General features: G+C 35.2%; 2 protein-coding genes across 2 annotated transcripts; one reads left to right on the forward strand and one right to left on the reverse strand.

The window, feature by feature from the left end:
* Positions 1 to 12,785: 12,785 nt before the first annotated feature.
* Positions 12,786 to 17,962, forward strand: LOC108983204 (putative serine/threonine-protein kinase-like protein CCR3). The gene is made up of 2 exons (XM_018954762.2): positions 12,786 to 15,213; positions 17,512 to 17,962. Exons 1-2 carry the CDS (start codon positions 12,840 to 12,842, stop codon positions 17,514 to 17,516), a joined length of 2,379 nt encoding a protein of 792 aa, XP_018810307.2. The 5' UTR covers positions 12,786 to 12,839; the 3' UTR covers positions 17,517 to 17,962.
* A 3,399-nt stretch (positions 17,963 to 21,361) lies between these two features.
* LOC108983207 (phosphoinositide phospholipase C 4-like) lies at positions 21,362 to 26,199 on the reverse strand. The gene is made up of 9 exons (XM_035690287.1): positions 25,439 to 26,199; positions 24,653 to 24,852; positions 23,705 to 23,840; positions 23,422 to 23,622; positions 23,084 to 23,319; positions 22,851 to 22,968; positions 22,232 to 22,384; positions 22,062 to 22,148; positions 21,362 to 21,766 (listed from the first exon to the last, which is right to left on the reverse strand). Exons 1-9 carry the CDS (start codon positions 25,754 to 25,756, stop codon positions 21,473 to 21,475), a joined length of 1,743 nt encoding a protein of 580 aa, XP_035546180.1. The 5' UTR covers positions 25,757 to 26,199; the 3' UTR covers positions 21,362 to 21,472.
* Between the last annotated feature and the right edge of the window lie 386 nt (positions 26,200 to 26,585).

Raw genomic sequence — 26,585 nt, forward strand, 5'->3', positions numbered from 1 at the left:
TGTTTGTTGTATGAATATTTCATTTCCTCATAAATATTTATATAAATCCATCAAGTTGTTTATATCTTTACGAGTAATTAAAATTTGAATTTTACAAATTAAATTATAAATATGGATGGTGTTGGTGTAATGATCTTTAAATAATACTACTACTCATCTTTATAATTCGGATCTTAGAACATCTTTGATCTTATTTGTTGTACATAGTTTTGGTACTTAGCTTAGGGTAGTGATAGGATTACTATCCTATTACTATCTATCTACTAGTCATGTGTATTTCAATTTTTTTTTTTATCATTTTTTTAAGTAGTTTTTTAACATCCTTCATCACTAAGAAAAAATTAAAAAAATATATAACCTTATTAATACTCACTTCCTTAATCATTAAATAAAATAAAAAATTAAAAAAAAAAATCAAATACAAATTGAGTAGTAAATAGGTAGTAGTAGGGTTGTTCCTTTGATTATTACCTAAATAATTCAATATTTGCAATGCTTCAAAACATTCAGTAAATTAAGGTAGCTGTCACGTGTTTAATTTTGAAAAAAAAAAACACTTTGATATCTCTGTTATTGTAAGATGAATACAGTTAATAAAAGATCATTCAATAAATAAATATAGATTATTTCAAAATAAATAAATAAAGATAGAAATAATAACCCCCTTTGGGTCTGGATCACTAAAATAATGATTTAATCACAACATAAATGGTGAGTACTTTATATGGTCCTTACGAACTTGCTTTGGGAACATATATTCCTTTTTTATTTTTTAAATTCAATGTCAAGTTGCACAAACTCCTAACATCGGTGGAGGGATCAAAGGCAAAATCCCCCGAATTTCTGTCTAAAGATCTCCAACTTAAGATTATTAATTGAACAAATATCAAACACATAAAAAAAATCTTATAATATTTACTGATTATATAATAATGTTCAAAATATTTATATGATAAACAAAAGGTTAATAATATAAGAGTAATGCTATATACAGTCGTGGAATATGCAAACACCATGCAGTCGCTTTGAAAAAGAGTGGAGTTCACTCATAAAAAATTAATTTTTTTTATGTGGATTTCATATTTATTTATTTTTTTATAGCGACTGCACGGCGCTTGCATACTCACGACTACAAATATCATTTCTCATAACATAATACAAATAATTAAATTTATCACTTCTAATTAGTTTAAACTTTTGAGATAAATAATGATTTCACATGATATCATAACAGAGGTCATGAGTTGAAACATTGAATCTACACTCTACTTATTTAATTAAATATTTTACTTGTTAGACTTACTCATTAGAGGGGAATCAATGGCAAATATTAAAAAAATAGTATTACAAAACATCTCTTTAACGTAAAGGATTAGATTTTTTATTATAATTATATGATCAAATTATATAATATTTGTCATTGTATTTTTTAATTTTAAAATTTAAGCGTTATATGTTTATTCTGAAAATAACAGACATACAACATATGCATTCGATTTTAGATGTTAAGAGTAGTAATAATAAGTGGAATAGTATATTTACAAATTTTCATAAAAAAATAAATTTTAACTTCTTAATATTTTAAACATATAAAATTTGGTTTTTACTATTTTACTTAGACAGGTGTGAGAATGTTAAATCAGTTACTTTTTCAATTTTAATATTTCTTATACTGTCATAGAAAAATTTAAATCATTAAGAAATTTTTGAGTATTTCATTTTTGTGCCTTAGTAGTGCTAAAAAGAGTTGTGAAAATTCTTGAAGTAAATTAAGATAATATGGTTTTTATTATTAAAGTAAGAGTTAAACAGCCTTTGGAGAGATGCAACGATGAAATTATTATCTGTAGTACTAAATAACATGGTGTAGAATATGTTAATATATATATATATATATACACTATAACATTTGTAATCGTTTGTTTTTTTGAAAATTTATATAATGGTGAAATTGTTTTATACATATTTATAAATAAATGTTTGATTATTACTGAGAAATTATCTTCTCACAAAGAAGACAAGATTTAATAACATTCTTCAATAATCTGTTAGTAAAGTCCATAATTTAAAAATATTTTCTCCCATATAAATATGAAATAGATTCATTTTTTTAATATATAAATATAATAAAATTACCATTAATATTATTTCTAACTGGGCACACGTGCACTGCACGTGTACTATTTTTATTGATTTTTTTTTTAAATTTCTTTTCTTACCTTCTTTTTTTTTTTTTTAAATACCTCCTTGTATTCATTAACATCTTGTATTAGTATCCATGTACAATTTATCTATGAGTAATTGATTAGTAATCAAGTCAGGACCCTCTTCTACCCAATACATATCACCCTCCCCATGTACAGCCAGTTTTGCCAGTTGGTGAGCAACCTCATTGCCCTCTCGATGCACAAAGCCAGTTTCCCATCTGTCAAACATTCCCAACTTCTACTGCAATCCCTCCACCAGATGACCTCAACATGAATCATTCTTCTCCTCTTTGCTCACAGCCTCAATTACACCCTTGGCATCGCCTTCAAAAATGACAGCACCTAGTCCCAACTCTTCACAGAGGACCATAGCTTCCCAAAGAGCATAACATTCAGCAACAAAAGCAACACTACTGAACACTCTAATAGCAGAACAAGCAGCAACAAGCTCCCCTCTGTCATCTCTGATAACCACCCCAATACCCAGCTTCTTTGAAGAGATATTAATTGCAGCATCAAAATTAGCTTTTAGATAAGAGCCAACTGGCTTTTTCCATTCCTTACCTCCAGCGACCCCCCTCTTGACATTCTAGTTTATTGCACCTTCCTCCCTCCCTGTTGCCAACTTAAACTCCTCCCATCCTGACAAAGACACCTGCAGAACACTAGCAGGATCCAAGAATTTTTTCTCAAAAACATACTTATTTCTTCTATACCAAATATTCCTCATAATCATAACCATTATCTCTAGATGTTCAGTTGAAAGCTTGCTGTTCATTTCCTCCCAGAGTTGAAAAAAATCCCCTATCCCCACCCTCCACTTATGTACTGGGTTACCCTTCTCTGTCCAAACATCAATAGCAGCAGGACATTCCCAGATAGCATGCATTATAGATTCATCTTCATTTAAACAAAGAGGACACTTAGCATCCTTAACCACCCTTCTCAGGAATAGATTCATTTTAGTTGGCAAAATGTTGTTACCAAATTTCCAGAGGAAGTGTTTCACTGTCCCTGGGACCCCAAGCTTCCAGATCTGCTTCCACATAGGAGAATCCCTATCGCTTTCTGAAGTTTCCCCCTTCTCTTGCCTCCTTGCCATCTGCAGCATATGATAAGCACTCCTAACTGAGTACTTACCATCTCTTATGAGGTCCCAAATAAGTCTATCCTCTGCACCCATAGGACTGATAGGCAAAGAAATAATCAAATCAGCTTCATCTTCATCAAAAACCTGCTTTATCAAATCCCTCCTCCAGCCTTTACCAGAGTCATCAAACAAATCACACACATAGGCCTCAGCATTTAAAGTGTTCACTTGAGTCTGCACACAACCAGTCACACGTTTTGGAAGCCATTTATGGCCCCAAATTTTAGTAGTTTTCCCATTACCAATTCTCCACCTCATTCCTCTCTTTATAATGCTCAAAGAAGACCAAACACTTCTCCAAATAAAAGATGGTGATTTTCCAAGTGGGGCTTCCAGTAAAGAGGTACTTCTGAAATATTTTTCCTTAAAAACTCTAGCCACAAGGGAAGTGGGATCTTTTAAGAGTCTCCACCCTTGCTTGGCTAGCATTGCCAAGTTAAAGTCTTCAAGTTGCCTAAAACCCAAGCCACCTTCACACTTTCCCATTCCCAACCTACCCCATTTCCACCAATGAATCCCATTATCCTTTTTATTCTGAGACCACCAGAATTTTGCAAAAAGCTGCTCAATTTCAGTACATAACCTTTGAGGCAACTTGAATACACTCATCGTGTATGTAGGAATGGCTTGCAAGACAGCCTTGATTAACACTTCCTTTCCAGCTTTTGAGAGAAATCCATTTTTCCAATTTTGCATCCTACTCCAAACCCTTTCCTTCACAACACGCAAAGCATTATACTTTGATCTCCCTACTATGGCAGGAAGACCAAGATACTTTTCATATCTATCACAAATAAAAGAGCCAGCCTCTCTAAATATTTCATCCCTCACCTTTTCTTTTGTATTTCTACTAAAGAAAATAGAAGTTTTGTCCTTATTAAGTTTCTGCCCCGAAGCCCTTTCATAGCACTCAAGCACTTCATACATTCTCTTCCATTCATCAGTTGTTGCCCTTCCAAAGATCACACAATCGTCTGCAAACAGCAGATGATTGATCCTTACACCTCCTCTCACAGCAGCAACACCTCTTATAGCCTCATCGCTACTAGCCTTCTGAAGCAAATGACTCAGGCCTTCAGCACAGATCAGAAACAAGTAAGGTGATAGAGGGTCCCCCTGCCTTAGCCCTCTTGATGGGATAATTTTATTTCCAGCCTTGCCATTTATCACAACTGAGTAGCTCACTGATTGGACACATTTCATGAGCAAACCACTAAATATCTCACCAAACCCCAATTGGATTAGCATGAGTTTTAAAAAGGGCCACTCAATTCTGTCGTATGCTTTTGACATATCAATTTTCACAGCCATACTACCTATTTTTCCTGCTTGCTTTAACTGCATCGAATGGAGCAACTCAAAGGCAACCATGATGTTATCCGTGATAAGCCTATCTGAAATAAAAGCACTCTGGTTTTGAGAGATAGCCACATGTAAAACCTTTTTGAGTCGATTGGCTAAGACCTTTGAAATCAGCTTATATAAAACATTACATAAACTGATTGGTCTAAATTCCTTCACTGACTTAGGCTCCTTCACCTTAGGGACCAGTGCAATATGAGTATGGTTCAGATCTGCCACCAAATCCCCTCCATTTAGAAATTCCAAGACAGCCTCACCTACATCTTTACCAAGAACATCCCAATGCTTTTGATAAAAACCAGCCCTGAAACCATCAGGCCTTGGGGATTTCCATGGTGACATCTGCTTTAAAGCCCCATCCACCTCATCCCTTCTAAAAATCCCTTCCAAACCTTTCCTCATAGTACTAGAGATCTTAGGTTCTATATCAGCAATACATCTCATAATGTCACTTTTTGTAGGGTTACTAGAGGCATAAACATCAGAAAATACTCTTCAAAAGCCCCTTCAACTTCTACCTGTCCCTTTTGAATAATTCCTTGAACATTAGAAATTTCAGAGATGGCATTCTTTCTTCTTCTCTGGTTTGCACAGGCGTGGAAGAATTTTGTATTACGGTCACCCTGCTTCAACCATTGAGCCTTAGCTCTTTGCTTCCACCAAATATGATCCTATTCTAGCAATGCTTCCAGCTCCCTACTTACCTTTCTTATCTCTGTGACATGGACAGGCCCTTCATCATCTTTAAGCACTTTGAGCTTATGAGAAAGAGATTTAATCACAGCCCCTCTATTCAAAACCTTGCCAGAGGACCATTTCCTTAGTGCCTTTCTACACATATTTAGTTTTTCCTGAACCTTATCGAGTCTGCCCCTTTCCCCCTCAATCCTCTTCCACACCTCCTTAACTTTTTCACCACATTCCCCATCATCATTCCAACACATTTCATAACGAAATAGCTTAGTCTTTTTCATCTTTTTGAAACAATCTGTTGAACAGCAAAGAAAGATAGGGAGCTGATCAGAACACCAAGCAATTAGTGTTTCCACTTCAACATGACTAAATGTCATTCTCCAAGCCTGGTTTGCTGCAGCTCTATCGAGTCTTTCCTTTACAAAGGAGTCATCACCATGGCCATTACTCCATGTATATTTGGTCCCCCTCCACCCAAGGTCAAACAAGCCCCCTGCATTTAAAGCATTTCGAAAGTCCTCCATTTGGCTCTCTCTTCTTTCATTTCCCCCCCATTTCTCCCTTTGAGATACAATCTCGTTGAAATCACCAAGCACACACCATCCCACCTCAGAGGGTGGTTTTAAAACTTGTAAAAGATCCCAAGAAATCTTCCTCTTAGCAGCCTCGGGATGCCCATAAAATCCAGTCAAAAGCCATTTTGAGCCCTCCCCTTTATCCTTCACCCAGAGACTAATATGCCACTGAGAGTAGTTCCATAATTCAGCCCCTTCAATATCCTTCCATAGCATCACCAAACCACCACTTCTTCCTCTCGGTTCCACCACCAAACAGCCATCAAAACCTAGTTTTTTCTTCACCAACTCAACTTTATTAGAACTTAATTTTGTCTCCATGAGGAAGACAAAATCCGACAGCTTTTCCTTTGCAAGTTTGCAAAGGACCTGAACTGTCCGAGGGTTGCCAAGCCCTCGGCAGTTCCAACTTAAGATCCTCATTGGTCCTGGCAGGGCTGCCCAGCAGCACCTGCCAATAACCTAGATTCCTCAGAATATTGAGCTCCCTGCCTTGTCCTCTTTAACCCCTCACCTTCTCTACCATCCTCATCTTCCTCTCTTACCATGACTCTTTTCCCTCCAACTGCCCCCAATCCCTGATCTGCATTTTTTCCTTTAACCCTTGCTCTCCTCTTCCATGTTTTCCTAACATTACCTTGCCCCCTATTCTCTACTATCCCCCCACTTAACCCATCCCCTTTACAAGACAATGATACCCCTTCCACCACCTCCCACTCCTTCTCAACAGACTCTAAGTTGCCTACTGCCCCACCTTCCCTTTTACTGCACAAAGGAACCTCCTCCACCTCTGTCACTTCACCTCTCTTGCCTTCACTCCCATCCTTCCCCTTCAACATCTTAACCAGCATGTTATGCCCTCAACCATCTTCCTCAGCCCTCCTCCCATCCATCTCTCTTTCTTCCTCCCCAAAAGACTCTGCCACCTCCATATCAGAACCATCAGGAACTTTCCTACCCTTATCATCATCATAAATTGAACTCTCCCAATCCCTACTACTCCTATCAAAACCCGTTTTCCACCACCTCCCCTTATCATCACCTTTCTCCTTATATAGTCTTCTTTTTGGACCCCACTCAGCTCTAAGCCATGATCCAAACTGCTCATTAGCATCCAGTCCATCATCAAGCCCCTCCTCACCTCTCGTACATCCATTTTTCCCGTGAATCAGCCAACCACACTGGAAACACAACTTAGGCATTTTTTCATACTTAAGGTTAACCCATATCTCCCTTCCACTCATCTTAATCCACCCGCCTCTAACAATCGCCCTTCTTAAAGGTATTTCCACCCTAACTCTCAAGAATTCACCCCACCCTATACCATTCCCAGCAACATCAACCTCAATCACCTTCCCCAATGACTCCCCAATCAATCGACCTTTCTCTTTTGTCATACAAATCATTGGTAGATTATGGATCTGAATCCAAAATAACTCACTATCAAAGTTCCACATATACGGCTGGGTAAATGCCTCAAACACCTTGAGGGCCAACAGATGGTTATCAAATAACCATGGCCTTCCATCTAGTACCCGTAGCTTATCCATTATAGAAGAGAAAGTAATAACTTATTTATTATCACCTACCTCGCGAAACTCAGCAGGCTTACTGATTTTCCAGATCTTCCCCATCGTAGATGATAGAATTTCCTTACCAATTTTCCTCTCTGAGCATACCTTTCCAACCACACTACGTTCGCCATACTCCCACACTCCCTCCTCAGACTTTTCCCCAACATCCACCACTATTCTTTCCTCCTCAGATAATCGCAACTTCTCCCATTGATCCTCCAAACTCCTCATCCCGCCACCAGAAAACTCTTCCATGGCTTCCTCCTTCGCCCTCACTCACAGTCGCAGTTAGTTATAACTGTTTTCACCACCTCTATTCTCTAGAGAGAAAAGAGATGAGGCTTTCAGAGGTTCTTTTCTTACCTTCTTATTTACTACTTTGTAATTTTTTTTTTTTTTTTAACTTCTCATATGGGTATGCGCTGTTGACCTTACTAGTGCTATAAAATATGACAATTGCATTCCTTGTTTTGATCATTAGTACAAATGCATTCGGTGTTTTTGTCTTTAGTTTCAGTTTACTGTGTTGCTATTCTGGTTTTCTCTGTATTTATCCCTCTTAGATTTGTCTCTCTTTTAAGCACTGCATGGATTTGTGCACGATCTTGATCTTAGAAAGCCAGGAGTATGGAAACCTGCCCAAAAGGCCTGAGTTTCAAGTTACTACTGAGGAAGTTCTAAGAAAAGTTGATATTAGGGTGAGCTTTTCTGGATTTAATAAATTGCATCTGGTACGATGTGATTATAGAAGTGCATTATATAAAATTCATGTTTTTTCTAATGCAATCGTGGACGTAGGATGACTATTGCTTTACACTGCTAGGTCTAATTTTTGTATGATCAGTAAAACAAGGATTTTATTGATGTTATGAATAGGATCAATAGCCCCACGGGTAGGTCTAATTGGATTCCATGCTTATCTTACTTGTCAAAAAGAGAATAACTACGTTCCATACTTACCAATGATATTGATCAATATCTAAATAATAGTGATGAATTTCTGATTTTTGGGTTTCCCATGTTTGATCATGTAGGAAACCGGGTTGGCTCAAGTGGTAAAAGTCTTGGGCATGAAGATATGCTCTCCCCATGTCTAAAGTTCAAATTTCCTTAGATTCAAACAATCTCTAAGGATCATCGAACTGGGAGATTTTCTCTTTGAATTAACCGATGTGCACTTGCTGAAAACTCATTGCCGAGGGCTTGTGTACTCCCGGGATTAGTTGGGATGCTATTCCCAGATACCCGGTGCCAATAAAAAAAAAATCATGTAGAAGCTATTCACTAGCAACAATGATCACTGAATTGGCGTGATAGTCCGACTCATGAATTTACCGATGCAAAACTATATGATAGCACAAAATTTTTCCGATTCACCATTTTATTTAACATGTTGGCAAGATTTTCTGTATCAGTTATAATTTTTATTGCCACTTTTATTTTATCAAATTATAGTGCATACTTCTGTATTTTGAATGTTTAATTAAACTATGTCTAGCCATTGTAATCTTTGTTATGCAGAATGTCAGATTCCTTGCAAACTTCATTACAGAGGCTGGAATTATTATCAAGAGAAGCAAGGTACTATTGAAAGCAAGTACAAGTAGGTATTGTGAACTTCATGTAGCTTTCTTTTATTTAGTTTGGTTGGACTTTTCTTGACATGTGAGAAATTTCCTTTTGGGTGATGCTACAGCTCCCGCTGGGAGCTCCTGCTGGGGTGTAGTGTTATTTTACATGTGTTTTGTTTAAGTAATTTTTTATATAGATCTTTTATTATTTTAAAATGTTTTAAAAAAATAAAATAAATTTAAAACATCATTCAGAAAATATTTTCTTAATTAGAAAGTAAAAAAATATATATTAAAAAATACTTTCTTAATCATGAAGTAAAATAAAAAATTATAAAAAATATTTTTAAAAAAATAAAATAAATTTAGAACATCATTAAAAATACTTTCTTAATTAGAAAGTAAAAAAAAATTCATTAAAATATACTTTCTTAATCACGAAGTAAAATAAAAAAATATTTGTTTATGATTTTTTATTTTACTTCGTGATTAAGAAAGTATTTTTTAATAATATTTTAAATTTTTTTATTTTTTAAAAATATTTAAAATTATTAAAAAAATCTATATAAAAAAACACATAAAAAATACACTAATCTCCAGCGGGAGATATAGCATTGCCCTTTCCTTTTATTTTCCTTGTTTCATTTTGCAGACTGGCGTTAGTGCCAAGGCCCAGATCAGGCGAAGGTTGCTAGGCAGATCAAAACGGCTCGAGCTTTTGGTTTAATGCCTTTCAGGATCATGGGGACAAAATCGTTCGTCTTTGGACATACTCGATGAAGATTTTGAATACGAAACTTACGATGCATGCCCGTGCTGATGCAGATGCAGATGCAGAGACCCTCTGTGAGCCAGCCTAGACCACAAGGTGAATGTCAGATCTCTACATTCTTTTGTCAAGAGCACTATTGAAAACCTTTCTTGGGAAGAAAAATGTGGGAAAAGATATTGGATGATGATTTGTTGATTGGGTAATGATAGACTTACAACTTTATTACTACTTATCTACTATCTATGTGTATTTTAAGTTTTTTTTATTTTTTTATCATATTCTTTTAAATATTTTTTTAACATCCTTAATCATTAAGAAAAAATTAAAAAAATATATAAATTTACTAATACTCAATTCCTTAATCATTAAGTAAAATTAAAAATTAAAAAAAAATCAAATATAAAAAGAGTAGTAGATGAATAGTAATAGAGTAATAACCCTATCATTATTCTTGTTGATTAATCCTTTGACAGAATGGTCTTGTTGGTATGTTGTGTAAATTAATTTGAATCACACTTGCCAAAGTATATCCCACAAAAGGATTCATCATTGGATTCAAATGAACATTATTTACGCCTACAGATACTCATGTTCATCTCATTTAATTATTATAAAACTTCTCAATTCATCTCATCTCATCTAATCATTATAACTTTTTAAAATTTTTACACAAAATAAAATAAACAATTCAACTTTTTCAAATCTCAAAATAAAAATAATATTAAAAATATATATTCTAACAATATTTTATTCAACTTTTAATTTTATCTTAACACATCTCATCTTATCTACGAAAACGAACAAAGCCTAATCATCAAACTTGCAAAACAGTACTAGAATCTTAGATAGTAGCATTTTCTACCAAACGAAGCTACAATTTTTTCGTTTAATAATAAGAAAAGATATTTACAATCATAAATTGTGTAACTACCGCGTAATCACTTTGAAAAAAGTGAATAAAATATGAGATTCATATAAAAAAATTATTTTTTTAATAGTAGACTCCACTCTTTTTTAAAACGATTACACCATGTTTACTCACTTTACGATTATATATAAAATTACTCATTTACCAATTAAAAAATGCACTCCTTTACCGATACCTATATAGTATATATGTATATTCAAATTTTAAAAAAGTGTTAGATTTGGCAACTTTTTAGTTTGTACCGTCAGAAAGGAAAGTGAGAGCATTAACATTGGTTTATGCATATGCATATGTAAAATTACCTCTTTTACATATCCACTTTGCCATTCAAGCAAAATTTCCACATTGGCTTATGTATATTTAAAACTTTATTATTATTACTTTTTTGCTAAAATCAATTTTTTTTATATATTTTACAATTAATATCCACTACATACATTTGACATTAATGATACAAATGTAATAATAAAAAATATAATTTTTTAATAATAATATATTAAAAATATAATAAAATAAAAAAAATATAATATATTATAATAATAAAATGAATGTGCAAGTGAATGTTTGTTTTGTTGTTGAAGGAGGGAGAAAATGAAAGGATTGTGTGAGAGAGAGTGGGAGGAGAGATAAATAATTATTAAAATATGATTTGTAGGGTGAATAGTGGTTATCCAAATTTGGATAAGTACTATTTATAGGTAGCTAAATATTTGGATATGCATAAGTCAATGTGGAGGATTTTAGGACTATATTATGTAAATATAACTTTACATATGTATATACATAGACCAATACTAATGCTCTGATAATATGTCCATCAAATATGTTCAGCCACTAAGGATGTTCAAGTCTTGCCCATTGTGCTGGGAAATTTTCCATGGGGTTTCACAGTTTTTAGCCGTTCTACCTTGGGTCCCGCCTGTTAATTAAATTTATCATTTTAAGGACAGGTTATTAAAGAAAATCTATCATTAATAAGTCAATATCACAGCCCATCTGATCAAGTTAGGTAACGAAATCCATATAGGAAAAATACGTCCACAAAAATCCATTTGAAACCAAATGACCTAACGCTCAAAACAAGGAATTAGAGATTTCCCGTGATTTAACAGACCTACTCCTAAAATGCGTTGGCAATAGATACGAAAACAGCACATGACCCTTTTTTCAAATTTTCATCAAATCTAGAGAAGGAAATAGAAACCAAAAATAGAAACCAAATATAACTTTATTTCCAAACTTGCTCATTGACACATCTTTTTGGATTCAGCACCGGATTTTCAAGAAAAAAGTCCCGATTAATTTTAGGGATGCATAGGCCCTCGAAAGAAGTTGTAAGTGCACTTCAAGTAATTCAAGGAAACATTCTTTGAGTCCGATTGTTTCTAAAAATTATTTGCACCTAAAAGAATTAGAACCTTATACCTGGAGCGAGTATCCCATCAAGACCAAAGCTTTTACCACTTAAACCAACCCCACGGGATTTATTGACACACATCTTACGTGTGGAAGTCTTCTAAGCAATACTATACGGCGGCTAGACGTCGTTGTTGTGGGTTATGGACAGCTGACGAGATAAAAAGAAGTCCAGATTTGAGCATTTGCATATCCTCAACGAGGTTTCCTGCATTTAATTTTCATGCAGCAACTTCATAACCCTAATAGAACATTGACTAATTCCAGTACTGGCATTTTACTGGCTAACACTAGAGACTTATAGCCAACAACCAGTTTTAAGCTCAAGAAAACAAAAAGGACATAAAAGTTTAAAGCCACCACCTCTCACTGTCTGTCTGTTAATTAATTTATTGGTATACTTTTATTTTGTATATTGTCTATGAACATTTTCTTCTCTCTGCATTGTTATTATATACATAAGTTAATATCACGTCTTTAACTTCCATTCAAAAATTTATCCATCACTTTTGCCATTCCCTCTTCTCTCTCTCTCTCTCTCTCTCTCTCGATGAAGAAGAAGAAGAAGCCACAATTGTGTCAATCTTTCAAATGACAATTCCATCTTCTTTTCTCGCCATCACCGTCACTCTCATTCTCATATACCCCATATCTTTTTTGCATCCAACTGTCGTTAATGGCCTCGGGTCGGCGTCCACCACCGCTGTCACCTACGGCACTGCCACAGTCTGCGGCATCGTTGCCGCCGAGCCCGCCCAGGGAATCCAATGCTATCAAAACGGCCAAATCATTTCAGTCGAACCGAATACCTCCTTTGAAGCCATCTCAGGTGGCGGCAGCTTCTTCTGCGGCCTCAAGTCCGGTGGCCTCAGCCTCCTCTGCTGGGACACTGCTTCATCCAACTCGAGCTTTAAACCAAAACGTATATATAATAGTGACACGGTCAGACTGACTGATCTAACGGTTGGTGATGCTCAGGTTTGTGCCAGAGAGGTCAACTCCGGCATGGCCAAGTGCTGGAGAGGAAATAAGAATGCTGGGCCTAAATTTCCACCACCTTGGGAAGTATTGAGGTTTCAGGCAATCACATCGGGGATTGGGTTTTCATGTGGGATTTTGCAGAACAATAGCAGAGTTTTATGTTGGGGCAGTGATTATCTCGGAGACGATATTCAGAAACAGTTTGCCAATTTGTCATTGTTAACCTTAGTTGCTGGAGAGTCCCATGCCTGTGGTTTGACAACAACTGGGAGGGTGGTTTGCAAAGGTAACAATACTTCGGGTCAACTGGATGTTCCTTTTAGCTCTGCTCATAACGAGTTTTCTGGTTTGGCATTGGGAGCAAATTTTACATGTGCCATTAGGGTAAGAAATGGAATGGTGGTATGTTGGGGAGGAAATAAAAGGTTTGAATTTGGGAGTAATGTGATTGACAATATTTCATTTGAGTATATTGTTGCGGGTTTGGATTTTGTATGCGGGTTGACATCAAGAAATCTATCCATGATTTGTTGGGGACCAGGGTGGTCTAACATGCCAAGGGAGCTTCCATTGAAAATGATGATTCCGGGTCCGTGTGTTCAGGCTTCTTGCAGCACTTGTGGCATATATCCAGATTCTGAGACTCTGTGTTATGGTTCTGGAAATATATGCAGGTCTTGCCAGATTGAGCTTCCAGTTGCAGTGCCAGTGCCACCAGTAGCATCATCCCCAGTTTCTCCACAAACCAAAGCCTGGAACAAGGTTTCATTAGCGTTTGTGATTGTTGGATCGGTTGGATCTTTTGCAGGCATTTGTGCAATTGTCTTTTGCTTTTGGGCTGGTTTATGTGGCCTCCTGCTCAAGAATGTTCGGAATTCTTTGCAACCAACAAGTACTGATGCCAATGTTGATACTGCCGCTATGCCTCAGATTGGTTCTAGTGACCCAACTTCGAGATCATATTCTATCAAACGCGAAGGCTCCTTGAGATCAAGGATGCAGAGAAGTGGGTCATCAACATCATCCAAACATGCGGACAAGACCCAGATGTTTTCTTTCTCTGAGCTTTCCACTGCCACCAACAACTTCTCGTTGGAAAACAAAATTGGTGCTGGAAGCTTTGGCAGTGTTTACAAAGGCAGGCTCGTGGATGGCCGCGAAGTGGCCATCAAAAGGGGAGAAGCTTCTGTCAAAACAAAGAAATTTCGGGAAAAAGAAATCGCATTTGATTCTGAATTGGCATTGTTATCTCGGCTCCACCACAGGCATTTGGTGGTGTTATTCGGATTCTGTGAAGAAAAGGACGAGAGGCTTTTGGTTTACGAGTATATGAGCAATGGCGCTCTGCATGACCATTTGCATTACAAGAACAATGTTGAAAAAAGTAGCAGCATTTTGAATTCTTGGAAAATGAGGATCAAAATAGCATTAGATGCCGCGAGGGGAATCGAGTATCTGCACAATTATGCAGTGCCACCAATAATTCATAGAGACATCAAGTCCTCAAACATACTTCTAGATGCAAATTGGGTTGCGAGAGTGTCTGATTTTGGGTTGTCATTGATATTGGAGCCAGAATCTGAACATGAAACCATGTCAAGCAAGGCTGTTGGAACAGTTGGCTACATAGATCCTGAATACTATGTGTTAAACGTCTTGACAGCAAAGAGTGATGTCTATGGTTTTGGGGTGGTCTTGTTTGAGCTTTTGACAGGGAAGAAGGCCGTGTTCAGGAATGATCAAGATAATGGGACAGGTCCAATTAGCCTAGTGGAGCATGCCGGGCCACTAATATTGGCGGGGCAGCTGCAAAAGGTGTTGGATAGAAGGGTTGGGCTGCCTGAAATGAACGAGTCCGAGGCAGTTCAGCTGTTGGCTTACACTGCTAATTGCTGTGTGAAGTTGGAGGGAAAGGAGAGGCCTAGCATGAGTGACATTGTTGCCAATTTGGAGAGGGCACTGTCTCTCTGTGAGGACAACCTCGGTAGCATTTCTCCTGCTACTTTGTGCATTCATTCAGACTGAAATTACTGACCCAAAAAAAAAAAACTTGATTGAAATTATTTCTTCTTTATACAATTATTCTTGAAAGGCTATTTGGTCTGGACTCTGCACTCATATCTTCCATGCATGTCCTACACAATTCTTGTACATGCTGATTCCTACTGCATTTTGGACCTTGGTGGTCACTAACGCATTCATTTGTCCCCATTATCTTGTTTTTTGGCATGAAAAAAGGTATTCTTCTTTTGAACCTAAAAGTTATATTATCTTGTTTGTTGGTCTGGGAAACCTGGGGGCCATGATGATTTCTTGGAGATTCCAAGCACACCCATCAATATTATAGCTGTTTCATTGGATCTATTGGCCTCAAATACCGCGTTCATCCAAATCAGATCTATCAGATTTACAGTAAAACAGCTTGAGTCATGTTGTTTAGCTAAAAAATAAAACTCCATGAAATATTATTGCTCAAAGTGGATCAAAGATCTGACCTTGGTTGGCGCACATTGAGGAATTTACAATTCTTTTTGAAGATGAGCATGTGGGTGGGATGACTTGAAAATCTTGTGGGTAGATCAATTACAGGCTGTTAGATTAGCTGTTGGGCGTAGTTAACACTGGTGAACGTGGGGATTTAAAATAGTTGCCTACTAAGCATGAAAATAAAGTTTCAACCATAGGTTTTTGCGCGGCGTCCATGGATTGTCTCTAGTTCACTTCACAATTCAAAATCTTTGGTGCGTGAGTCATCTGCTCCACTTTAAAGTATGCGCTGATCTCATCCCCCACTATTGAATACAATAAATTTGCAACTTGACTTTATTTTCCTGTCTCTTTCTTTTTTGGGAACTTTCATGCTTCATCTACCATTAGCCTAACTATAGCTTCAACGAAGGCCCAAGTCTTTACTGTCATCATGAGCCAATATTTCATTGAAATCACCCACCACACGCCATCCATAGTTTCCTGTCAGTGAGGCAAGCATGCTTCTTCCCTCCTACTAGTGTCAGGTAACCCATAGAAACCGGTCAACAACCGTTTCTCATTCCCCTCCTCATTTGTAATCCAGACCCTAAAACGTCTCTGTGAATAATTCAGCATCTCTGCTTTCATCGACTGGTCCCACAACAATATTAAACCTCCCTTCTTCCAGCTGGTTCAACCACGAAGCACCCTTCACATTTAAGCCTCTTCTTTAATCTTTCACATTTTCCACTCTTCATCTTAGTCTCCTTTACCATTTGACAAAGGTTTTGAATTGTTCGAGGGTTCCCAAGCTCTCGGCAGTTCTAACTAAGTATTTTTATTGTGATTGGTAGGGCTATTTAACAGACTCCACCAATTTATCTGTTTGTGCCGCCACCACATCACTGCCATTCCTTTTAACCTTTTTACTATCCCTCTCCTCCTCATTTCTATCCACCTCAACACTCAATATTCTTTTTGATGGAATTAACATAGTTGATAATTCATCCAACTTTTCTGTCAACTTCCACTAATATGCACTTTTAATTGAGAATAGTCCCTTCTTAGATGGACCCCACACAATTTTATCTTCTACATCCATTCTACTCAAAGGTATGCTGAAAATCTTGTCTGCTTCCTCCTCATTGAATATTCTTCTAATCAGTTCCTCATTCCACTCCCCACTATGCTGCATTATAAGCTCCCTAACCTTTGCCTCTCTGTTTGATATCAACACTGGTGATTGTACACTAAAAGTTGTTGGGGGTAGAAAGCCACTTGTAACCCCAAATCTTTATGCTTTTTCAATTACCAAACCTCCATCTTAGGCCCTCTTTTAATAAATCCACTGCATTCCACACACCCCTCCATATTAGAGAATGTTTGTAACCCAATTTAGCTTCCTGTAGAGATGTTGATATGAAATATTTCTCTTTATAAGCTATGGCTACCAAGCTACTCGAATTTTGAATAAATCTTCACCTCTGCTTGGCCAAAAAGGCCAAATTAAAACTTTCTAGATCCCGGAACCCGCGCCCTCCTTTCCCTTTTTGCTTTCCCATATTTTCCCAACTTCTCCACTGCACATTGCTATTTTTTTTGTTGATTTCGCTACCATAATTTTGCAAACATTACATTCAGCTCTTTACATAAGTTTTAGGACACACTCATGGTGTAGGTTGAAATTCCTTGAAGTACAGCCTTTATCAAGATTTCCTTACTTGATGAGGACAGAAATGTATTTTTCTAATTCATGTTAGCTTTTTGCCATACTCTCTCCTTTATACATCTAAAATTCTAGCCATGTGATCAGAATAACAAGGGATGGATTACAAGAGTTTCAGTTGGCTCAACAGTCTTTAATGAAGAACCAAGGAAGCAATGCATAAAGGAGTACCCTGAAGTGGAAAAAGCCAAGAGAGAACTATGTGAAGGTCAATTGGGATACATCATTGGACCAAAACGAAAGGAAGATGGGGTTAGAGATTATCATCAAAGATGAGGAAGGGGAAGTATTGGCAGCCATCTATGGTCAAAGAAGCAATGTATATCAACTAGCCTTGGCAGAAAGTTATGCCTTTTGGAGAGCAATGGAAGTATGTAGGGATCCCAACTTCAATAAGGTAATATTCGAAGGTGATGCTCAAGTCATTATTAATGCAGTCAGTGATGAGAAATAAGAACTCTCCTATTATGGGAGTGTTATAGAAGATGCAAAGAAACTTTTGAAGAGAAGAAGTGATTGGCAGGTGCAATTTGTATATAGAAACGTAAATGAGGTAGCACACATTTTAGCAAAGGCAACTTTACAGGAGTTAGAATCTGAGATAGTTTGGATAGAAGAGGCTCCATATTGCATAAAATTTCATCTGGAGAAGGATAAGATTTGTAATGAGTGATATGGTTATAATGAATACAAAGTCTTTTATAAAAAAAAAAAAATACAAGTATTCTTTGATATTTTCAGATATTTCATTTTCAAAGATCGCTCAAATATAAAATATTTTTTAATTTCAAATATTTAATTTTTTCATATAATCAATACGATTTTTTTAAACTTCCAAACAAAACATAAAAAACAATACAACATTTTCAAATTTAAAAAAATATATATTTTAAAAAAATAATTTTATAATATTTTTATTCAATATTTTATCTCTCATTTCTCGAAATCTAATAAAATATTTTAACTCAAATTATTTTATTACTATTTACAGATATTATATTCACAAGTCATTTATGGTGCACTTGATTCTACTATGGCTTCCCAGTTTTGTAGCGATCATAGTAGAAGATGATGTACAAAAGTCCATTTGATATGGCTATTCCATGGGTCTGGCCAACTTATAGGCATCATTTTCCGGCTTTACTTGCCTTTTCTTTTTTGAAAAAAATCTATTCATCATTATAATTTTTATTATTTTATAATGTGATATTAGATGATAAATTTATAAGTAAAATATAATAAATAATTTTAATCATCTAATACTATATTATAAAATAATAGAAAAACAATGAAAATTGAGATGATAAATAGTATTATTTATTTTTTTTTTTTATACCTCAGTTTGGTTTTGGAAGTATTCTGATCACACAATTTGAATTCTGATCGATATGAATTATTGGGAACAAAACCTACTTTAAACAAGACATATACAGTAATCAACGAAAGAAGAGACAATGACATCTTCTACAAATCATCCGACCAACTAATCATCATCGAGTTCAAAAATGACATTAATATCAATAAACTATAATTCACAATTTTAAAAATTTATATATATATATATATATATATATTTAGCATCTTTAAACTACTAAAATGTTATATAGTGCATTTTATAAGACTCGAAATCTCCCAAATTCCTTAACCCAAGAAACTTATAAAATAGATAATTTTTTTTTTTTTAATATTTCAAATCTCAAAAAGAGTGCACATAATTTATTTATTTTTTTAATAATTTAAAAATATAAAAAGTCATGTGATGGTCAGAAGTATATATAAAGCATAATTTTCTCAAACTATATGTTGGAATAGTTGTTAGATTAATTGAAAATAAGGTAATTTATATAACAAACTGACTGACCAATTCCAATATATATGTTACATTATTTTGAAACATATGAATAATAGCTATGAAAATTGACCAACACATAATAATATATATTAATACAAAGTTATAACTACCCTGATCTATATACATATTTTTTAAGCTCCTAACATTCCATATATGCTTGTTTCTCATGCTATGACAATGACTAAATCGTTGTCATTTAAACTAATTACAAAAGAAATAGAATAAATAAAAATATATTTTGAGAACGAAATTCGAAATTGGTCAGCTTTGAACTATTCAAAGTAAATTACTGTAGTTTTCTCTTCTAGCTGTCTAGCAAAGAAATAAATAATGGTATTTTCCCCCATTTTCTATATTTTCTGCTTAGCAGTCTCAGTAGCTAATTATATATATATATATATATATATATATATATATATATATATATATAAGGAGTGCAATATAAATCATAATATAATCGAGCTCTGGGTTGTTGCTCGAATTTGAAACCTAAAGTGAGAGAAAGACATATATAAGTACACCATACTATATAAATATTGTTCATATTCGTATAAATATTACAGACAACATAAAATAAGCAATAGATGCCGTAAGACTCACTTTGTCGATCTCTTTTCTATTTGAGATGTTATTTGAAAGAGGGATAATAGTTGTAGTCGTGAATGTGTAAGTATTATATAATCATTTTTTTTAAAAAATGAATAAATATCAAATCTATATAAAAAGAATTTATTTTTTAATAATAAATTTCGTACTTTTTCAAAACGACTATAGGCGTTTGCGTACTTTATAATTACATATAGAAAAATGATAGGGTTATTACCTTCTTACTACTCATTTACTATTTTTTTTATATTTGATTTTTTTTATAATTTTTTATTTTACTTAATAGTTAAGGAAGTAATAATTAGTAAGTTTATATATTTTTTTAATTTTTTCTTAATGATTAAAGATGTTAAAAAAATATTTAAAATAAAATAATAAAAAAATAAAAACATTACAAATAATAAATGGGTAGTAAGCCTATCAATACCCTCACATATAACATTACTCTTTTATTTTATTTTTTTATTATTTATGATGAGGCAGCATGTTGACGTACACACATTTCCTCTTTTGATTGGTTATGACATGACAATTAAACTATTATGAAAAATAATTTTCCAATCTTTTATTTTAAGGAATTAAGCCTAATGTAGATCTAGACTTTCGTTGGACTGCGCCTAGCAAATTAGGCCCATTATCTTGAGAATGGTAAATAATGACTGCAAGGAGTTTGAATTGTGACACATTTTATTTGGAATTATTAAGATTGCATATGGACGTTAAGTTGAGTTGAATTGAATTTTTTATAAATAGTAAGTTGAGATGGTAAAGTGAGTTTTATTGAATCCATTTAAAATGAGTTTAAATATATTTAAATGTTAAGATAAATTTATATGTATTTATAGAAAGTTGAAAAAAATTATAGATCTCACATGTAAAGAAGTATTAAATTAAAAAAAATTATAAATTCCATGTGTAAAGATCTAGACTTTCATTGTACTGTGCCTAGCAACTTAGGCCCCTTAACTTAAGAATGGTAAATAATGAGTGAAGGAGTTTCAATTGTGACACATTTTGTTTGGAATTATTAAGGTTGTGATTGGACGTTGAACTGAATTGAGTTAAATTCTTTATGAATAGTAGTGAATTGAGATTATAGAGTGAGTTTTGTAGAATCCACCTAAGATAAGTTTAAATATATTTAGATGTTAAAATAAGTTTAGATGTATTTATGGAAAGTTGAAAAATGTTGTGGGTCTCACGTGTAAAGAAATATTAAATTGAAAAAGATTATAAATCTCACGTATAAAGAGATTTTGAGTTGAGATGAATTTAATAATTTGAAAGTTAAGTGTTTGGATTTAACTTAAAATTTAACTGAACTAAATTAAACTCATATGAATTTAACAACCAAATGGAGCCTAAGAGGTATCTGGTTATATTTGAAGACAAACAGAAGTGAAGGCTTGAATCCATGAATCACATAGACCATATAAGAATAACAGCTTGATAAGCATGGAAAACAAAAGAACCAAAAGATCAGAGGAAGAAAGAATAGGATTGTAATATATCTGTACGTGGTAATAGCAGACATTAGATCGATGGAAAAACTCGACCAATACAGTTTTACAGAAGCAGAAAACCATTTTCTTACACAAACTCAAACCGCATAAGAAGCCTTACTGAGTTGTATTTCTCTCCTCTACGGTTAAAAAGGGGGACTGCACGGATCCCTGGCCTTAATTCCCACACTGGCAAACAAGTTTGGCCGCCGAAATCACCCTTTCCTGACATGTCATACTCATGCACTACAACTCTAAGCAAGGCCAGTTCAGGAACAGTCAATGGAAATGTAAACTCTTGATCCCAAACTGGAGTCCAGTCGTCCTCTATTTTCTTTGTTTCCTTCATTATGGTATCAGCTGGGACTCCTGCTATGCCAACCTGCGGTAGAAATCGAGGGATAAATCTACACAAGAACTTAGAAAAACAAAATCCTCAGGACGCTCATATATTATTGTGCAATGTGCATGCTTGGCTGTTAACTGCAAGTTGCAGAGTAAGGGGGGACCAGGCTTTGCTGGCATAATGTTTGTCATGGTCAGAAACACTGATATACATCCCACAAAATATGAGAGGTTGTCCCTTGGGTGATAAAGCAGTAGGTTGTTTGAAGACAACAGGAACTAGGAAGCATGAGATGAATATCTTATGATGCAGCTAATGCACACAAACTTACCTTGGTGTAAAAATCTGGGGGTGAAAACTGATCGAAGTGTGTTTGCTTAAAATCCAAATGCCATCCATCTCCCATATATACTTTCACCTGTGGGGGATGATGAGTCTTGAGAAAAAAGGAAGAAGTTATCAAGAAAGTGCAGAACTGACTTTAGTCTAACAGGAGCCCACCTTCAAAGTCGTCTTCACTTGCAAATTTGCTTTAGGATCAAACACTTCATTGTTGGGGCCTACTTTCATTAGAAGATCAGGCTTTCTCACATAACCACAACCCCCATTGGATCTAAACATCCCATGCATCAACCATAGATATTTGCCATATCCCTGCAATTGTAGTTGATTAATGACATGACAACTAGTCTACACTGATACTCAGGTAACAAGAATACTGAAGAAGAATTTTGTCCCCCTTACACTAATCTTACTTGTTTGCTCTAATGCAACTCTGCTGACCAGAAAACATTTGACAACAGGGGAATTGAGGAAAACCTTTACCAAAGCACTAGATGTCTCAATGACCTTAAAATTTTAGATTTGAATACAACGACATCAAAAGGAACAGAAAATCTCAAAAAGGAATACCAGTTCAAGAAAATACTCAAATGTCTAGATCTCAATCTAATCACAGGCAATCTTTTGATATTTCTAATATGCTCATTATAGGATAGCACAGATTAGCAAGCAAAGAAGTGAGGAATGAAACAAAAATTGAACACCTCGAGACATTGAAAGAAAAGTAAACAAGTAATGTGATGTGTGCAATTAGAGAAAGATGAACAATAAACCAAACCTGCATATTAAATGCTACCATTTGAGCCCCATGCGTCCAACCAATTAATGGGTTGTAGTTGGAGGAGTTAAATCGAGTACCCTTGGGGTACACTCTCAGGAAATTGCTCTGGGTAAATCTAAATATCCAGGGCAATTACTAGCATCAATTTATAAAAACTTCGTAGAAACAACCAAAAAAAGAAAATATGAGAGAATTGTTTTGACAGCTTATCCTAGAAATTTGTTTAGTACCTAACAACATCTGTTCCATTAGATGAAACAGCCTTTTCAAGTGCTTGTTCACTCAAACTAAGGCGTCTAACTTTGTTGAGTTCAACTTTTAACGCCTCCTTTAGACCACCCTTTGGTTTTCCAGCGTGAATAGCAATTAGACACTTGTAAGGACATGGACCTGGTGGACGTGAATCATGATCAGAGTCATCATGATCCTCATCATCCTGATTGTGCTGACTTGAATCACTATCACTCTGCAATTGAATTGAGCAAGATTTATATAACAAAAAACCTCGAAGGCAGGAAACCAGATAGGAATGAAGTTCTTATGTGGTGAATTTTCTTTCTCAGCGCACCGTATCATCATCTTGTTCATCAGAATCCTTTCCCTTGAGTGACTTCTCCTTCTTTTCCTTGCTACTCTTAGCTTGAAGAAACTCCTTTGGAGGTTTGGTTGAGATAATAAACCGATACTTCAATTCTTCTGGTGAATGGAGCTCTTTTAAACATTCAGATTCGGGATAAAACAACATATCTTCAAATGTTTGAGTGATCAACTAAAAAATAAACAATGCAACTGTTAGACTAAACTCCAAAAAAGAAAGGTGGGTCCTAACTAATAGAAGGAACTGAAAATACCTGGGCTACTTTAGCCTGAAGATCTGCTGTAAGGTGGTCCTCAAGAGTTATTATGACAGGGTATGGTGACGAAGAAAAGGCATGCTCTTTAATGGATTTCAGGCATTCAATAAGTTCCACCGGAGTTGTCAGGGTCCTACATTTATGGGCGCACACTTTTAAACAAATTAGAAGTGTTATTTGAAAGCATTATAGAAAAGAAAAACAAAGATCCATGAAAAGGAATGATAAATGCAGTTCGCTCAAATTTCCAATAACTACAGTTTACTAATTGATTCTCTTCAAGGTAACAAGTATTTACAACCCATTTCCAAAAAACATAGAAGATTCCCATTAATGCACATGGGCTCCTGAGTCCACTCAAACCCCTTTCAATGAAAATAAGGCAGTCACCTTCCATTTGAAGGTTGACAAGTTACGCCTTTCTGAATCTTTGATCACAAGAAAAAGTATCCCTACATCTACTTTCAAGGCTTCCCCCAAGCTGAAATGCCAGGGGATTATAACCTTCAACCACCACAGAGGCTTTAAAAGACTTAAGGCAGTCACTTTCCATTTGAACGTTGACAAGTTACCCCTTTCTGAATCCTTTAATCACAAGAAAAGTATCCCTACATCTACTTTCAAGGCTTCCCCCAAGCTGAAATGCCAGGGGATTATAATCTTCAACCACCACAGAGGCTTTAAAAGACTGTCTGCACTTTAATTGGCTTAGACTGCTGAAAGAGCAAGCCGTGAAAATTGAAATTGGAAAAAACCATGTCAAATTGAATCTCCAATGATAATGGACATCCAAAGATACAAAAAGAACCTTAAATTTTCAAACACACCAATGATATAGAGCAACTGTGGGAGAATTACAGTGACTTTAAGGAAACTCTCAAACTGCAAGAGAGATAATCAACTCCCACTATCTAATATATTCAGAGTTAGATGTGATTTTCATACCATCCATGATAAACATGAACACCATCTTCTGCATCATTATTCGGCCAAAGATCAAGCTCTACTACTCGTACACCTCTCTTCAGTGCCTTTATAATTGGAAGAACACTGCAGTCACTATTGAGTTGGTTACCAGTCAGATATGAATTATGACCAGTATAGATGAAATAATTAGACACTGGAGCTGTCATATCCTGGTGAACCTGAAACGAAAAATGAATATATATTTGGTGTCGAACAGCAATGGACTCGATAATAAATTGAACTTGCTCTTGGTCTCCTAGTAAATAACAAGACTAAAATCTTAAATGAATGAAGCTTCTTTAGATGTCAAATTTGCAACTAACTTCATCAAGAGAAGTAAATCTTAAAAATATCAAATCTGCTTTTCTAATTATTAACTGGCTCTAGTCGATGTCTTATTACACATTCAACGACGAAAATTGACTACACACTAAACAACTAATTTAGACCCAATTTCGAAATTGGCCTAACTGAACTCTTCTAATGTCTCTCGAGCTCTTACACCAACAGTTCCCTCCTATTTCGTTGCTGAGAAAACACAGAAACTGCTGCACTTTCGTTCAAAATAATAAAAAATAAAAAGGTTAGATTTCTGTTTTACCAAAATGGAAAACTCCACTAACCCACATGATCACATGATTACACTGATCTCATTTGGAGCAAACAAACTAAACGTCAAAATCCATGTCCTTGTTCCTCGACATCTCCGACCAAAGCTCCCAATCAAACCCCACAGGAAACAAAAGCAGACAAAATAAGAAGTACCTCATCTCCAATAGGCGGATTAAGCTCCATTGAGAACAAGTAATGGTGAAAATCATCAAGGCTGAGAGTGTGTTTCCTGGTGTACTTGGAAATATGGTGCCGCTTCTGCAAGACCTGCTCCACAACCCGTACCGCGTCTGAGATCGACGCGCCGGTCTCGCCCTGAACCTCCACCAAGAATCGGTGCAGCTGCTCCTCCGTCATGTAGTTCCCACCCTCCGCGTACTTATTGAAAGCTTCCTTCACGTCCGGTGGTGGCTCCGACTCCTTGATCTTAAACTTCCTTGTAAAGCACACGCACATCCTATACGTCCCCATATTTCAGGAAATGAAATCTCTGCCGCGTCCCTCTCAGAAACTCAAAGGCTTTGGATACTTTGCTGGGTGGATCAAAGTCAAAGCTTGAGATACGCAGACAAAGAGGGAGAATGTAAAGGGTCAGGGTGTGAGATAGTGGGAGAAAGTTCTCTTATCTGGGTGGTGTGTATATATAAAGAAAGAAAGACCTTTAGGGTCAAATGAAGTTGGTTCAGCTCCCTCTGCGTTGCTGGTACTTTGGGTTTTTCAGTTTAATCCTTCGACGTTTCATCTCATTGATCTTTCACACTTCAAGCTTTTTCTTCAACGCTTTAGTTTGGAAGTGCCTTACGGCTTACACAAACCCATACACAGACACAGTCCACTCTGTCACTCGCGCTAGATAACGAGGACGATCTATGTTGCAGCTCAGCGACATTGAAGGAGTCAATCTTCGGGCGATCTCAAACTCATCTTTATCTCATTTTATGATAATTACAAAATTCATAAATTTTAATATAAAATATAATTCTCAAATTTTAACATAAAATATAATAAATAATTTAATTTTTTTAAATTTTAAAATAATAATAATATTAAAAATTTATATTTTAATTATATTTAATTTAACTTTCATCTCAACTCAATTCAATTTAATATTCAAATATAATCTTAATTAACTTATTTTGACGTGAATAGAAAAATTAAACATAAAAAAATATTAAAAAATATAAATTTATAAATTAATATAATTTAATACAATACGTTAAATTATAAAATTATTTTTAATATAAAATAAATTAACAGATCACGTAAAATCACTTTTATATAAACTGCCTGTAAAAATTCT

Source organism: Juglans regia, chromosome 5, assembly GCF_001411555.2.
Source record: "Juglans regia cultivar Chandler chromosome 5, Walnut 2.0, whole genome shotgun sequence".
Classification (NCBI taxonomy): Eukaryota; Viridiplantae; Streptophyta; class Magnoliopsida; order Fagales; family Juglandaceae; genus Juglans; species Juglans regia.